Source organism: Ovis aries, chromosome 8, assembly GCF_016772045.2.
Source record: "Ovis aries strain OAR_USU_Benz2616 breed Rambouillet chromosome 8, ARS-UI_Ramb_v3.0, whole genome shotgun sequence".
NCBI lineage: Eukaryota > Metazoa > Chordata > Mammalia > Artiodactyla > Bovidae > Ovis > Ovis aries.
The window spans coordinates 78,545,153-78,562,069 of NC_056061.1; the positions used below are offsets into that span (position 1 = coordinate 78,545,153).

General features: G+C 38.6%; 1 protein-coding gene across 1 annotated transcript in view; it reads left to right on the forward strand.

Annotated features, from left to right (window-relative positions):
- Positions 1 to 462: 462 nt before the first annotated feature.
- Positions 463 to 16,917, forward strand: part of OPRM1 (opioid receptor mu 1) — a 67,075-nt gene continuing 50,620 nt past the window's right edge. The window contains exon 1 of the mRNA XM_004011420.5: positions 463 to 928. Within this exon, the coding sequence (XP_004011469.1) occupies positions 636 to 928 (293 nt within the window). The 5' untranslated portion in view covers positions 463 to 635. The remainder of the gene's footprint in view (positions 929 to 16,917) is intronic.

The window sequence follows — 16,917 nt, forward strand, 5'->3', positions numbered from 1 at the left end:
GCAAGGAGGGCTACAGAAGAGGATTCTGTGTACCCTGCACCAAATCATTGCTTAGGCAGCAGAGACAGAAGAGCTCTGGGGTCTGGGATGTCAGGATGGCGTCAGACCAGTGTCTTTTCTGTCATGGTACACTGAGAAAACGGTGCTGGAAAATGTGAGGTCAGCCCCCTTCCTTAATGCTTTGCATCCGCCAAAAACTCTCCGTTTGTCTCACTCTCAACCCCTTCCCTCCAACCCCCTTTCTGGTTCTGCCTGTCCTTAGAGGTGTTTGCACAGAGGAGTGCTGAGTGGGGAAACAGAGTCGTTGGATCGCTTTGCGCAAAATCCCCTTCTCTCTCCTCCCTCGGCTCCAGCCTCCGGATCCCGCACAGCTCTCCCCTCCTTCCCCACCGGCGGTGTGGGGCTGGAGCCCTGTCTGTGTACTTCTAAGGTGGGAGGGGGCTACAAGCAGAGAATAATGTCAGATGCTTAGCTCTCTCCTGCCTGACGCTCCTCTCTGGCTCCGCCGGGGTTGGTCGCTGTAAGAAATAACAGGAGCTGTGGCAGCGGCGAGACGAAGCGGCTCACGCGTGGAACCCGAAAAGTCAGGGTGCTCGCGGTTACTCCCAACGTGGTCCCAGCCGGCGGTCAGCACCATGGACAGCGGCGCCGTCCCCACGAACGCCAGCAACTGCACTGACCCCTTCACACACCCTTCAAGTTGCTCCCCAGCACCTAGTCCCAGCTCCTGGGTCAACTTCTCCCACTTAGAAGGCAACCTGTCCGACCCATGCGGTCCGAACCGCACCGAGCTGGGCGGGAGCGACAGCCTGTGCCCTTCGGCCGGCAGCCCTTCCATGATCACGGCCATCATCATCATGGCCCTCTACTCCATCGTGTGCGTGGTGGGGCTCTTCGGAAACTTCCTGGTCATGTATGTGATTGTCAGGTAAGGAAGGCCACAGGGCTCCGGATTTCGGTGGCTAATAGAGGCATAAAGGGTGTTGGGGGTGGGGGGAGGATGAGAAAAAAGGAGGTAAAACAAGGGAGAATGTAGAGGTGAAATTAGACAGAGTGGTTGCAGCTTGAGTACAAAAACTTACTTTTCTATTCTTCCTTCCGTTAATAAAGACAGAATCCAAAATTTCAGAAACAGAGAAGTTGCTTTAGTAAAAGCTATAAAGCTCTGGTAAAAAAAAAAAAAAAAAAAAAAGCCTCTATCTTACAGCTTGTTTATACTGAGCCAGAAGGGCTCTGGGCTCTTAACCACAGTGTCCCATAGCCCCTTCCAAAGGAGCTGTGGAAACAATAATTTGTGGAAAATAGAAGATAAATTCTAGTTATTTTATCCTTAATTGGAGGCAGAAGGGGCAGATTTCCTTCTCTATTCTTTTCAGAGATGAACCTTGGCAACTTTCCTGCTCCTGCTGATTCCAGTGTATTTGCTGCACCATTGCTGTGCCCTGCTCTTCCTCACTCCTAGAGGAAGTTTTTCTGGTGTCTTGCCACAGTAAATGGTGCTGTTTGTGTTGCCGAGACCAGTTTGCAGTTGGCAGCTACAGATCTGCTAGGGGAGTCAAACTGAATCAGGAATAGGTCAGGTGGTTCGGAACTGCAGCACTGTTTTTCAGTGCCCCCAAAAGTTGAAACAAGTCAGAAGTGACCAAAAACAACATAATTCTGGATGATAAACTATTGCATAGGAAGTTGTAATGGTTGCTCTAGAGAAATTAAAAAGTGTCTTCATCCAGTGAAATTATTTCAGAAGAGTTTGTGGCCCAGTTTCTATTTGTCCAGATGTTCCAGGTTTATTTGGCAGAAAATATACAAGTTCAATATTAGCTGAGATTGATGTAGATTGTGTTGGTGTTGATGTGCCTATTCAAATCCTACATGTTAATATGGAATACTATGTTTTAACTTTTGAGAAGTATATGATTATTTTAACACTTTAACACGGCTCTTGATTTAGGGTTTTCTTCCTACTATGGCACTTCCATGTTTAGCTGCAATATTGGCTTCATCTATTCAGCAAGTATTGTAGGTTTCACTGGAGCTCTTAAATCATCTAACAGTCGTTTTCTCCGTTATGCTTTCTTTATTGAGGTGGTGCAAGTTGTTTGTAATCGATTTTTTCTGCTTTTTATGTCTGATTTCTTTAATTAATGATTGTTAAAGAGTAAAACTAATTTTCTTGATCTTTTGATGAAGAATCATATAAGCAGTTTCTCTGAGTAAAGAGCACCATCTATTGCAAAGAAAGCTAACAACAGAAGGAAAAATGCAGGAAGAGAATCAATGGGAAAATTTATTTTTAAAACATTTACTTTATGTAATTCAATACAAAGCTTCCTCTCAAATCTGAAAACTGTCTTAGTTTGCATTTATGATAATAAAAATAATAACTAAATCCCTGCCCATGAAGGGAAAATTTATTCTTTCTCCTAAGAAAATTCATGGACTCGTAAGCTTATAGGGCCAGAAGGAAACCTAGAGGTTTTCTAGGCTAGGTGAGTAAAATGTGGCACAGAAAATATAAATTATTTCTCCAAGGACAGATAAGTTCATTAGTTCAATACCATGGAATTGCTCTTAGCCAATGTATTTTCTGTTTTAGAGTGGCTCATGATTTGAGTTAATTCAACTACAACATTGACAGAGTAGTTTAGATAATAACTTGGAAATAATAAATTAATCCAAATTTACTTCTGTAATCCTGGAGAATGAAGGACGAAAAGAAATTATAAAACCATCTTGAAATTCTGTCATCTAAAACATAATCATTTATGCTTTTATTGTTTCTCTTGGTATTTTCCTTCCTAATTTTTCTCCTCTCTGGTTTATGCTTTTCTATAAAGCAGAGAGCCAATAGAGCAACAACTGGCTGTGGAATAAACAGATTGGTTTTATTCTTGTGCTAAAGATATTACTAGTTGGGTGATTTTGTTTTAAAGGTATTACCTCTGAACTTTTGATGACTTGGAAAAGGATGGTGACCTTGTCTCTTACTGAGAACATGATATTATGCTTTATTTTTCTGTGCTTAAAGTTCCAACCAGAATACAGTACTGTTTGAAAAGGCACCTCAAACACCCACCTGTGCAAGTCAGGTGTTTAATTCCAAGGTCAGATAATCTTCTGGGAATATGACTGTGAAACAGAAAAATAGTTCAGTGACCAATGAAGCCTCTGGGGAGTGAAGGAACTATATCTATTTAGCTGAGAATATTTAACTAGACTATCTCCACGCTATGGTTATTTCACTACAAAGTGATCATTTCACAGACATTATTGCCTCTGTTAAAAAGATGGATATAATGCTGTATCTATTCAAGTACTGAGATAAAATGCTTACTTCCTGCTATTATTCAAAATTCAACAAATACTTTTGAATTATTAAGTAGTTAGGGTTTTCTAACCAGATCAACATAACATTTATTAGAATGTCTTAACACATTGACTAAAACATGAGGCGCCAATGACAATGGCAGGAAAATAACAACAAAGATACTATGGATGCCTTGATTAGTCATTTTCTATCCTGTGTCTGCACTTTATCATCATCATACCTTCATCAGCAACATTATTAAAGAATATAACTTAAGTATCATTCCTATAGTGTTGTTCTAAAAAACATGAGGGAGAAAAAGAGATAGTCATATATCTAAAGTTTTAAAATCCAGATATTAGATGATAGAATGTTATAACTGTTCATTATCTGAAAGGCTTTATGGTCTTAAAGAAAAAAATTACTTGTGGGATAACTATATTATGAAAATTACCGCAAATATTCTGGAAAAGTTTGGTGATAAAATATTATAAGATATGGCAAACACTTTTTTTTTTTAAGTAGAAAAGCATAGTTGTATTGTTTTGCCAGGCAAAGGGGGACAGAGTGGGCTTCTGCCTCAGAAACTATATGGCCCCACACAGGAGGATTTGATGAGAGTTTTATAGCAACAGTTCAAAGGTCAGATTGTTGATACGATTAGGATGTGTATAGGGCCTGTAATCCTCGAATCCGGTCTCGGGTGGCCTCCTGGTGTGCCTCTCTGGTTCCTTGAATCTGGGATCAGGTGGCCTTCTCTGGTGTGAAGAATGCTGACATTTTCCACTTGTTGGGATTTTTTTAATTTCTAATTTAATTTAAACTTGTTATTTTCTATTGGGATGTAGCTGATTAATAATATTGTGATAGGTGAACAGTGAAGGGATTCAGCCCATACATATATATATGTATCCTTTCTTCCCTAAATTCCTCTCCCACCCAGGCTGAATGTGGCCATCATTTAAAATGGGATAGTAGTATATTATTGTCAAGAATGTTTTAAAGAAAAAAATCAATCAAATAATGCACAGTTCTGTACAGATCATGAAGCACATTGGAAAGTCTGGTCCACATTGCGACCATTTCAAGCCATGTGCTGGCTTTTCTTCATTGTCTGTTTCACTTTTCTTCTTTCCCACCTTTGTTGTTCTTTGTTCGGTTGCTAAGTCGTGTCTAATTCTTTGTGATCCCATGGACTGCATCATGCCAGGTTTTCCTGTCTTTCACTATCTCCTGGAGTTTATTCAAAGTCATGTCCATTGAATAAGTAATGCCATCCAACCATCCTCCATCACCCTCTTCCTCTCCTGCCCTCAGTCTTTCCTAGCATCAGGGTCTTTTCCAATGAGTTGGCTCTCCACATCAGGTGGCCAAAGTAGTGGAGCTCCAGCATCAATCATTCCAATGAATATTCCGAGTTGATTTCCTTTAGGATTGACTGCTTTGATCTTCTTGTGGTCCAAGGGACTCTCAAGAGTCTTCTCCAGCACCACAGTTTGAAAGCATCAGTTCTTCAGTGCTCAGCCTTCCTCCCACCTCAGTTCCCTGAAATCCCTTTCCAAAATGGTTTACCTTCACCCAAGCTCTTGTCTCAGGCACTGCAAAGCTCATCATTTCTGTTATTTTATAACTGGCTACTATGTAATTTCTGATTAATAAATAGAGCTTTACAGACTCATTGAGTATAGATTGTTGTTAGCAATTAGCAATTCTTAAGGAAAATTCTACATAGCCCCAGTCAGAACTACCACGACCGTTTATAAACCAAGCTTTTCCTTTCACCTTTTTTCTGCCTCTGGATTCAAGAAAGGTTTTAGTATATTTTGCTTAATGGATAGGGAGTAGGCAACAGCCATGGATAGTATGTGGTATACTTCTTGAGGTCAGGGTGTTGGTAGCAGTAGGATATCTGATATGTAAAGAAAGTGAAGGCTCTCTGAAGAGACAAACTACCATCTCTTTCTGCACTGATCCCTTGTTGTGCAATAACTGTAAGACTACTCATAACAAGTAAGCTCAAGCAAATGTCAGGGTCCCTGAAAGTGAACTGAAACAACAGACACAAGAAGCATTATATACAAGAAACATCATTTAACGAGCTTGTCATAGCAACTCCTTTCTTTACCCATCCGTTCTTGCTTCAGGCCACCTTATTTCCTTCCCCACCAGTACTTCAGTCTAAGAGTCCTTGAACCAAGAAATAAATCCAGAGTGGAAGAGCAACATAGAAGAAAAGTGCCAATAATGGTTCAACTTCAAACTCTTCAGTGCATGATAGTCCTCTTCTGTAAAACGGGTTGCTTAGACGAACATCTAGTCTAGCTGGTAACTTGTAGTACTAACATTTTCTGCGGTAACTTCAAGGACTGTTTCTCCATAGTTTTTACACCTCTACTATCTGGAGATAAAAAAGCTAGTCATCTACAATAAACGATTTCGCATTCCATCTCACTTCCTTGGATTCTAAATGAGCTCAAATGGATTCTGTCAGAGAGAGAAAATGCTGAGCGGCCAGATGTTGTAGTGGTCGATTAAGACAATAAACGACACTGAAAGTTACCTTCAAGCCTTTCTTCATTTCCTGGGAGGGAATAAGCAAAAGGTTAAACAGGAAAGGTGCCATCCTCAGTGTTCCATTTTCCCCACAGAAAGACACCAGGTCACAAGTATGAGCACAGAAGTGGAGAAGGGGAAAAGAGGCCATCATCTCATTACACAAGGAGCCCAAATCATAGGATACTCCCATTTTACGGACCAAGGGACCAGGACTAACAAGAAAGGATGTGGTAAAAGTGGGAAAGCACAGAATCAGAGTAAGAAGAATTTCTTGAAGGACCCCTGACATGAAGGTCTTCAGAGAGACCCCTGGGAAGAGTCTAACCAAGAGCACCAAGGGCTCCCTGACCTCAAGAATTATGCTGAATACTATCCATGGCTGTTGCCTACTCCCTATCTGTTAAGCAAAGTATCTTAAAGCCTTTCCTGAAGGTGTCCAAATGGAGGTTGTTGGGCTAAGGATGCTTATACACCCAAGAGCATGGTTGGTAAAGGCGGGGGAAGGGCACATGTCCTTGCCTGCAACTCCCTGGATACTGTATACTAAGTAGTGGTAAGAAGGATGCTTTCCCTCGTGAAGCCTGCCAGGTAGGCCCTTGGTGATTGCCTATGGTTGAGTCTCAAAGATCACACAGAAGATTCTGATCTGGACCCAGACTTCTCAGATTCAGCTTAAGTTCTGATCTCTCTCTCTCTCTCTCTCTCTCTTTCATTTTCTCTTTAATTTGTTCGGAAGTTATTTTAATATTGCCTTCAGGAATTAATCACCTTCTGGATGTTGCATTGTAAAGCTTATCAGAGAGATTCTACCAAGTCTAATCAAGTAAATCTTTGTAAGCTAATGGGGAGGGTAGGTAGGGCTTTTACACAGGATGAAACATGCAATGGAGCATATGAAATGAGAAAGAGATCATTCTATTCTGGACATCAGTTTCTGTCCAGGCAAGAATATTTTCAAGTGCAGTTTCATGTATTAGTTTATCAGTTGGTTATAAGCAGGTGTCCTGAAGTGGTTCAAACAGTAATCCTTAAGATGTACTAACAAGTATTAATATAATTTAATGTGGAATAAACTAAACCAAGCTGATCCACTCACTGTTTTCAAAAATGCTATGTATTAATTTCTTTTATACCTTTTCTTTACTTTTTCTATTTTCCCTCATGACCTCAATACTTCTTTCTTCTATAAAAATTCTTCTTCTTCAAGTCCCAACTTAAAACCATTCCTCTTTGAAGCCTCCTCAAACTACTCTTACCACCAATTTCCCTGAAGTGTAGTCCATAATAAATGCTACTATGTGAAAAATCTGCATTTTCTCATGTTTATCAAAATAACTGATACTAATCCTTGAAAACTTGATCTATAGTTGTAGATCTCTCTGTGTTAGCCAAAAAGTTTAACATTTCAGACTTGAATAACAGGACTGCATATATTTAAAATACTCTGTAATCCAAAGTTTTCAGCACAGCAGATATTCCTCAGATTATTCAAATGTAAAGCTTAATTCAGAAAATTCCCTTAATTCATTGCCTTGTTCATGCATATTTAGCCTTTATGACTTGAGCTATGAAAACTGATCTGTACCAATGGATTGATATCAGCAAATAATAACTTCAAATAAAATGCATATATATCTACACACGAGCCCACAAACTTTGAATGGGAAATAGATTGTTAGTCTTATAATTTACCTACAGAAAGTCAAATTTTAAAGAGTGAAAAAATTAAAAGTTACTATAATCAATTCTCATTCTTCATGGTATTTTTTTTCCCCCTATGAATTCACTTTACCTACTGAATTAGAGAAGACTGAAGCTTTGCTACTAGGGGAAATATAGGGGGAGGATCTTGTGAGCATACAGTTACATTTTCATCAACTAATCAATACATAATGTTCTGTTATGTGTGTTCCTGTTAAAAGGCATCTTATTTAATATGTATTGTTGACTCATGGGCTTTGAACATATGACCAACACCTCTATAACATCTGCATGAAACTTACCTAAGATGTCTACTCTCTCTGTCAGGCACCTCACAGTCCTCTTGTGTTTAGGACACAAATAGCACTTCAGCACTACATTTGGGGCCATTTTTTAAATTTTTATTTTATATTGGAGTATAGGTGATTAACAATGATATGCTACTTTCATGTGAACAGCCAAGTGATTTAGTTATACATATACTTATATCTGGACTTCCCTGGTGCCTCGCCTGCAACACGGGAGATCTGGATTCAATCCGTGGGTTAGGAAGATCCCCTGGAGGAAGTCATGGCAACCCACTCCAGTATTCTTACCTGGAGAATCCCCATGGACAGTGGAGCCTGGTAGACTATAGTCCACAGGGACACAAAGAGTTGGACACGACTGAGCAACCAAGTACAGCAAACACATACCTACACCTGGGGCTTCCCAGGTGGCGCTAGCGGTAAAGAACTAGCCTGCCAATGCAGGAGACGTAAGGGATGCGAGTTCAATCCTTGGGTTGGGAAGATCCCTTGGAGGAGGGCATGACGATCCACTCCAATATTCTTGCCTGGAGAATCCCATAGACAAGGAGTCTGGTGGGCTACAGTCCATGGGGTCACAAAGAACCAGACACAACTGAAGCAACTTAGCACACAGCACACTTACCCATATCTATTATTTTTTCAGTTTCTTTTCCATATAGGTAATACAGAATATCAAGTTGAGTTCCCTATGTTATACAGTAGGTCCTTGTTCATTGTTTTCTATATAGTGTACTTGATATTTATATTCAACAAAGTTTAGAGTAATTTTTAAGCCACAAAATTCTTACCCTAGTTTTCAATAGAAAGCTAAACTGCCCATAATTTAATGGCTCCAGATGCGTGAATTAGCCTGGTCCCTCCACTCTGAGAAGGGTGAGAATGCACCAGTGAAGTAGGGAGACAATTCTGGAACCTAAAAAAATCTATTTTATACCAAGATGTTTTCATAAGCCAATGTAAAGTTTGGATTTAAGTGATTCCAAGGAAAGAATTCACCTTATTTTACTACATTTAGATATACACACCACCCATCATATAGAGGGATGACCTCGAAGTCTAGACCAGGTGTTAAAAGGGTTACTGTAAAGGGCCAGAAAGTAAATATATTAGGCTTTGTTGCTGCATGGTATTTGTTACAATTATTCCGCTCTGCCACAGTAGTCCAAAAGTATCCACAGACAAAATGAAAATAGATAGTCATGACTGTGTTCCAATAAAACTGTATGTAGACACAAAAATGTGAATTTCCATATAATTTTTGAATGCCCCAAAATATTATTTTCTCAACCACTTAAAAATATAAAATTACCTATAAACTTATTTTTGGTTTTTGTTATTCTAACTAAAACAGATGTAGAAGGCAGACATGGAAAAATTTAAAAATTTAGCTTCTAAAATATTTATCATTAATAACAAAAAAGAATTTATTTTCTAATAGCATATTTAATAATTTTACCTAATGTTTTATGAATATAATATTTTGAATTTTATGAAAATCCATACATTTGATTATCAGAAAATAATCATGCCATATGTTCTTTTGTTGACTCATTTTGCAAGAATAAAATGATTCTTCTTTCAGTACAAAATAATACAAACCTTTCTTTTGGTTTACTTGATTCTATAATGCAAATTATTCCATAATAAGTGTTACCAAACTACTTTCTTATAGCATCCTCAGATTAAAAATAACCAAGCTAATTACTATACATATAAAAAATTAAAATACAAATTACAAATGTAAAACCATTCTGACAGAAAACCATTTTTAGCTGACAAATTTTGCCCACAAGCTGTCATTTGCCAAACTCTGGTACAGATGTACTGAGTAGAATTCATAGTCTTGCAGTGGTCATAAAAAAGAGCATGTCTTCTTCTTTGGCAAATTTGATTGCATTTTGTTATTTATTAGATGGAAACAAAGCATTTGTTAAAATATCTAGTACCAACCTGCAGTGTTTTTCAAGAAGAAGAAATATCAGTACAAAATGAGGTTTCATACAAATCAGCTGAGCCACAAGGGAAGCCCAAGAATACTGGAGCGGGTAGCCTATCCCTTCTCCAGTGGATCTTCCTGACCCAGGGTCTCCTGCATTGCAAGCAGATTCTTTACCAACTGAGCTATCAGGGAAGTCCCAAACAAAACAGAAAAGCTCTCACTGATTTTTTGGAAAGAGAATACTGCTTTGTTATGACAGAGGATACTGTTTTTCTGAAACAAATATTAAAGTTGGGTCAAAGAAGTAATCACATAGGACCATCTCCATGTCACCCCAGTGGCTATCTTCAACTCCTAGTCTTCATCTAACCCAGACAGTTTACAATATCCATTACCACTCTTGGCCAGGGATTAAGGAGTAAGTGCTTAGAAAATAGTGGTTCTGAAAAATTACCATCTATTAGATATGCTTTGTGGTTATCTTCAGTTCAATTCAGTTCAGTCGCTCAGTCGTGTCTGACTCTTTGCGACCCCATGAATCACAGCACGCCAGGCCTCCCTGTCCATCACCAATTCCCGGAGTTCACTCAGACTCACGTCCATCGAGTCACTGATGCCATCCAGTCATCTCATCCTCTGTCATCCCCTTCTCCTCCTGCCCCCAATCCCTCCCAGCATCAAAGTCTTTTCCAATGAGTCAACTCTTTGCATGAGGTGGCCAAAGTACTGGAGTTTCAGCTTTAGCATCATTCCTTTCAAAGAAATCCCAGGGCTGATCTCCTTCAGAATGGACTGATTGGATCTCCTTGCAGTCCAAGGGACTCTCAAGAGTCTTCTCCAACACCACAGTTCAAAAGCATCAGTTCTTCAGCACTCAGCCTTCTTCACAGTCCAACTCTCACATCCATACATGACCACAGGAAAAACCATAGCCTTGACTAGACAGACCTTAGTCAGCAAAATAATACCTCTGCTTTTGAATATACTGTCTAGGTTGGTCATAACTTTTCTTCCAAGGAGTAAGCGTCTTTTAATTTCATGGCTGCAGGTTATCTTAAATCGGTGTAATTTTCTAGGCCTTCTCACAGTATTTTCATCTTCAGTCATTTGAAGCTTTCAGGAAAAACTGGAACTGTCACCTGTAAATTCGTATTAGCTTCTTAGCAAATATGAAATCTGTCCTCAAAGACGTCTGTACCTGCACACACATCCACCCCCATGCACCCAGGTGGTGACTGGCAGCTTCATCTCCCTCCACCTCTATTTAGGCATTTTGAAGCACAAAAGCTCGTCACTTGGAATTTTTTCCTCTTCTTTCTGACTTACATAACTTGATCATTTTTTTAAATTTTGTTTTTAGCGGTTTTCAAAAGTCACTTTGAAAAGGTTTATTGACTGTGTTTTAAAACTTAGACTGCCCAGCCGGATAAAGAGGACTAGGGGCAGCCTAGGTGTTCTGTGGTATTTGTAGTACTCTGGCTTCCTGCCCTTGGTTTTGCTCAATCATTTCCTAAAATTCCCTGGAATCTCTTCCTTGTCTGATTTCGCATCTTTAATTCAGTCCCCATTTGTATTCCAATGACTGCTTCTTTGATTACTTGTGCCCAGAGAAAACTTTCTGGAATGTCCAGGAATTCTTTAGATCAGCATGGTGGCCGCTAGGTTCAAGTCCACAATGAGAGCCAAGTTAAGGAGGGTTCCAACTGGATGAGTAAAATAGTCTAGCTGAAGAATGCTACAGTTCCCAGAATTTATGTGAGATTTTTGGAGCTAAATTCTAGTGAGAAACCCAGGCAGGATAAAATGGATAATCAAATGTGAATCTCCTTCAGGTTAACTCATGGAGCATCCAAGATATTGCAGGAATCCTTGCAACACACTTAGACACCAAGAAGATCTCTCAATCTTCTATTCCAGTGGTTCTCAATACTGATCGCATGTTAGAATCAACTATGAAGGGTTTTTTTTGTTTTAATGATTTTATTTATCTATTTATGGACTTATTTTGGCTGCATGTGGGCTTTCTCTAGTTATGGAGAGCTGGGGTTACTCTTCCTTGCTGGGCACAGGCTTCTCACTGTGGTGGTTCCTTTCATCACAGAGCATGGTTTGAGGGTGCACAGGCTTCAGTAGTTGTGGCTCACAGGCTTAGTTGCCCCATGGCATGTGGGATCTTTGTTTCCTGACTGAAAATCGAACCATGTTCTCTGCTTTGGCAAGTGGATTCTCAACCACTGGACCAGCAGGGAAATCTAGAATCACCTGGGAAGGCTTTTAAAATAGAAAGAAAACCCATTTCCACCTTGGGCTAATTCAATTAGACAGTCCGGGCATAGCTCCTGGGCATAGATAGATCTAAAACTTTCCCTGATGAGTCTAATGAGTCTAGTGTACAGTCAAGATTGAGGTGCACAGATCTGGATGTCTATTTCATGGAGGAGAAAACAGTCCTGCTGGGCAAGGAGGTTTAAGAGATCTGTCCATATGTTTGATTTCTCTGAATGTTAAGAAGCTGTTTATAGAATAAATCTTAAATTAAACTACCTCCCTGGAAAGCAAAAGCCCAGGATGTCTTAAAAAGCTCCCTGAAATTGACCAATCGGCTCCATTAATAATAGGCATTCTAGCATGGACACAGTGCTAACCTTAGGACAAGGAGACTCACGTTTGAATCTCTGCCTCTCACTAGTAATCAGAGCCACAGAGCTTCCCTGAGTCTCACTAGTTAACTTTACCAAAGGAATGGTAATCACATTCAACCTCACTTGGAGTTTAGGTCCAAATTAGATAAGATATACGGAAATGTGCGGTAAATTCTAAAAGTGCTATATAAGAGCAAGAAGTTTAGTTATTTGCTTCCGTGGTGGCTCAGTTAGTAAAAGAATCTGCCTGCAATGTGGGAGGCCTGGGTTTGATCCCTGGGTTGGGAAGATCCCCTGGAGGAGTGCATGGCAACCCACTCCAGTATTCTGGTCAGGAGAATTTCATGGACTGTATAGTCCATGCAGCCGCAAAGAGTCAGACAAGACTGAGTGACTTTCACTTTCACTTTCCCTCCCTCTGGGAATTTCTTCTCTTCCCTCCCACAGGGTTCACTCATCAGCATGCAAGATCTCAACATTCACTCAGTATTCTTGCCTTCTCATAAATCAATCATATTATTACACTTTGAAACACAGCTTAGCCTTTTGGAATTACGATTTCTGCAGAGGTAAGGCAAGGCATTGCATAGGGTCCCTGTTGTCATTCCTTGATTCATTCCAATGCCCTGAATTACTCTAATTTCATTTTGTTCGCACTAAGATGATGTGAACAGAACTCTAAGGACATTTAACCACAATTTACTCCGCTCCCTATTGATTAGCCTCTCTATGTTATATAAAAAGTTTGATAGAGAAAAAAGACACAAACCAATTATTTTTTGGAAAAAAAATCTATTTTTAACTTAGATGTTTCACATTTCAACTGGTATTATAGTCAAAGTGTCTAAGGAAGAATCTAAATCTAAACACAGACTTCATATGATGAAACTCCTTTTTATTCAGCAGAATAGTTTACTTGAATTAGAAAAAATAACTTATAATAGTGGTGTCCTCTGAATACAAGCTTTGAAAATTTAGAAATTTAAAATAACATCTTTGCAAAAAGTCCTGGCTTCTGTTAGAGTCTGACTCACTAATCACAGTAAAATAGGTGAAAAAATGGAACTCTTCATGGAGGATGCATTAATGATGGTACAGTGAGTCTGTGTGTATGTCTATCCCCAACACCTTCATAATAGATTTTTCCAGGACTTGCAAGGCAATGCCTGTCAACTTTTAAAATCAGAGCAGTAAACACTACAAATAAAGCAAGCACAAAGTAGAAAATAATATCTTTGAGATCTACAGTGTCCCTGAAAGCGGAGAGTATTCCAAGTACAGAAACTGTAGGGGAACAAGGAGATCAATGAAAGAAAAGGCCTTTGCTTCTGAGCAATTTTTCACTGAAACACTGGGTTCAGTGCCAGCGAAAGTTTGAGCATATTGTGAGGGAGTATTAAACGCTAATTGAAAAATGCTGCTGGCAGTATAACCTGAATATCAGACCTTGATTGTGCCTGCCAAAAAGAACAAGGGAAATTATTGTCAACATTATAATTTCATACTTACTCAGTCCCCATCAGTTCTAAAGAGGAAACCACATGGGTTGAATGAAATTGAATATGAGCATGCTTCTGGTGATGTTGGTGATCCAAGGCCACTAAGAGGTGTTATTAAAAGCAGGCAGTATTGATCCTTCAAACAGTCTTTTCTTCTAATGAGAAAAGAAAGCTTATTTAACTACACTGCAAAATAAAACATATAAAGAATATGCGTATAGACAGGGAAAAACATTGTAAACCAAACTAATACTAAAGAAGATGAATTTGAAGCTCATGTTTGTTGAACACTACTTCCAAAGCACCCTCTTTGAGGCTCCAAAATATACCATTGAGAAAAACAGGCTGAGTTCTCATGCTCTGTTGCTCAGTCATGTCTGACTCTTTATAACCCCATGGACTGTAGCCTGCTAGGCTCCTCTGTCCATGGGATTTTTCAGGCAAAAATACTGGAATGGTTGCCTCCTCCTGGGTATGGTCCCAACCTAGGGATTGAATCTATGTCTCCTGAATTGGCAGATGAATACTTTACTACTGAGCCACCTGGGAAGCCCAGATCAGGTTCTACTTATCTCTAAAAGTACAGTCTAGTGGAGAAGAAAATTAAACCATTTCACCAGCTGATAAATGTCAAAGGTAGGACTATGGTAACTAACCCAGGGTTCTTCAATCATACTATCTGACAAACATTCTTCCCATGGTTTACTGCAATGTGACACGTTTTGATTTGTCTTTATTTAATTTTCCAAATTTCATTAAACATATTTTTTATGTTTCAGAGACAAAATAAAGAAAAGTGCGTGGAGTGGGGCTTGGTTAATTTTCATAGAACAGTGAAAGAGAACCCCATTGACTAGGATTTATAAATATATCTCAAAGCCGATATTACAAGTATGAAAGATAATGCAATGAAAGAGTGGAGTTTGGAATGCATGGGATTCACAGGAAGAAAATCTCAAGAGCCATTGCTGTAAGACATTCCTCAGTGCGTCCCTGCATTGAAACAATGTCAGTTTTATTTCTGAACACCCTGTCATTCAGAAACACAGGCAGCAGAGAGCTCAAGTTAGAAGTCAAGCTCAAATCTTATGTTATTCAAAATTTCTATCCATTTTGTGGAATTTATGGTACAACTATCAAAGGAGAAATTGATGTCATCTTTTGAAAAAGGATCATTACTCTGAAAATAAATAGAAGTTTTCAGTCTTTAAATAAATGTGTCACATTTCCATGAAAGACACTGGTACATGAGTCAATGCCACAAAGCATATATTAAGACGTATAAACCAAACCAATGATAATTTCCTCAAGAGTACTATTTTTTCAACACTTTAAAAACTCAAAAATAAGAGCATATGAATGAAAGAATAAGCATGCCCTTTCACACACCCTTACTTTAATTGCTTTTTGAAACATATTTTACAAAAAGATATATGTCCTTTATCAGAAAATTTAGTCTCCTGGAACAATAATAGAATTCATGCTTTGATGTAGCTGAGATATTCTGCCCACCCAGTTGTTTGAAGTTATGTTGACATTTGAAAATAATATATTCTAGTCAACGTTCTAGTCAAGATAGATGAAGATGTAAAGTTATATAAATCAAATCATTGGGGGGAAGCAGTCAAGGAAAATAGCTGTGATTTTAGAAAAATCTAGGTTTTGATGCATCAGTTACCTTTAGCACACAAGAGAAAATATTCTAAAAAATCAATACAAGCAGAGCAAAATTAACACTTATATAAGTATAAACATTTAACCTCTGTCTTATCAGAGCACATAGTATCTGCTTCATTAAATTTGAAACCCATAAGAGGCATCGTCATCATCATCACTTTAGCTAACGTTTGCTGAAAGTTACAGTATACATTAGCCTCCATATCAATAATCTTTAAACATACTATTGAAATGTTTTTCATCTTTACATTAACCATTTAAGGAAGATACTGATATCTTTCAAGTTTTACAAATGAAGAGAGCAGATCTCAGAAAATTTAAGTAATAAGCCCAAATTTGCCAGTTAATAAATGATAATACCAAGATCTGAAACAAGACCTACATGGCCCTGAAACTTAAGGTCTTTCAAAACTGTTATGTTTAATTTCATTGAGCTAGTTTCTGAGGTCTCACTAGGATGACTGACTAGTCTATTATCTTACCTTACCTATCATACTTCCCAGAATGTTCCCTAATTGATAACCTCTTCATGACTTTTTCTTTATTGATAGGCTGTGCCCCCACCAAAATGGGAATAAAGAAAATAGGAAAGTTGGCTTTTGAGAGGTCAAAATCAGGAGTTTTTCCTTCATATTAAGCTGTGACATTTTGGACTGAACTTCTGTCTCTGGGATAACTGGATTCAGGTCTCTGATTGAGTCTGCCCTTCAACCTGAAAAAAAAATAAAATAAAATCCATTAGTTATTTGTGGAACTTCTAACTACAAAAACTCAATTGTGGTATAAAGGTACTCTTTTTCTTGATCCCCAGAAGCATCATTTTATGTTGTGAACAGCATATGCCAACAATTTACATCAATAAACTGACCAGGAGACAACCAGGGTGCCAGCATCAGTACTGCAAGTGACAGATCAAACTAGGCTTTTTGGATCTATTATACAGCCAAACACCAGCCATTCTCAAGTTTCCCTTCATTTCAGGGATCCCTTTTTACATTTCTAAAAAAAAAAAAATTCTGAAATTTACAAAATTGCTAAATTGTAAACTCCCCGAGGATGAGACTATCTTAAAAAAATAAAAGAAAAAATTCTCCTATCCCTGAATTTAACAGCGTAACAAAGGGTAATAGGACATAATGGAGCTGAAATGTTTCAGTACACTGAATTATACTGATTATACTGTTATGTTAATGCCATGCTTATTTCAGCCCTCTGTGTTTCAGTGTCCCATTTCTACTTCTAGTTTGCCAAAATAAGAACTTTTAGAACATTGTTTCTCTGAGCG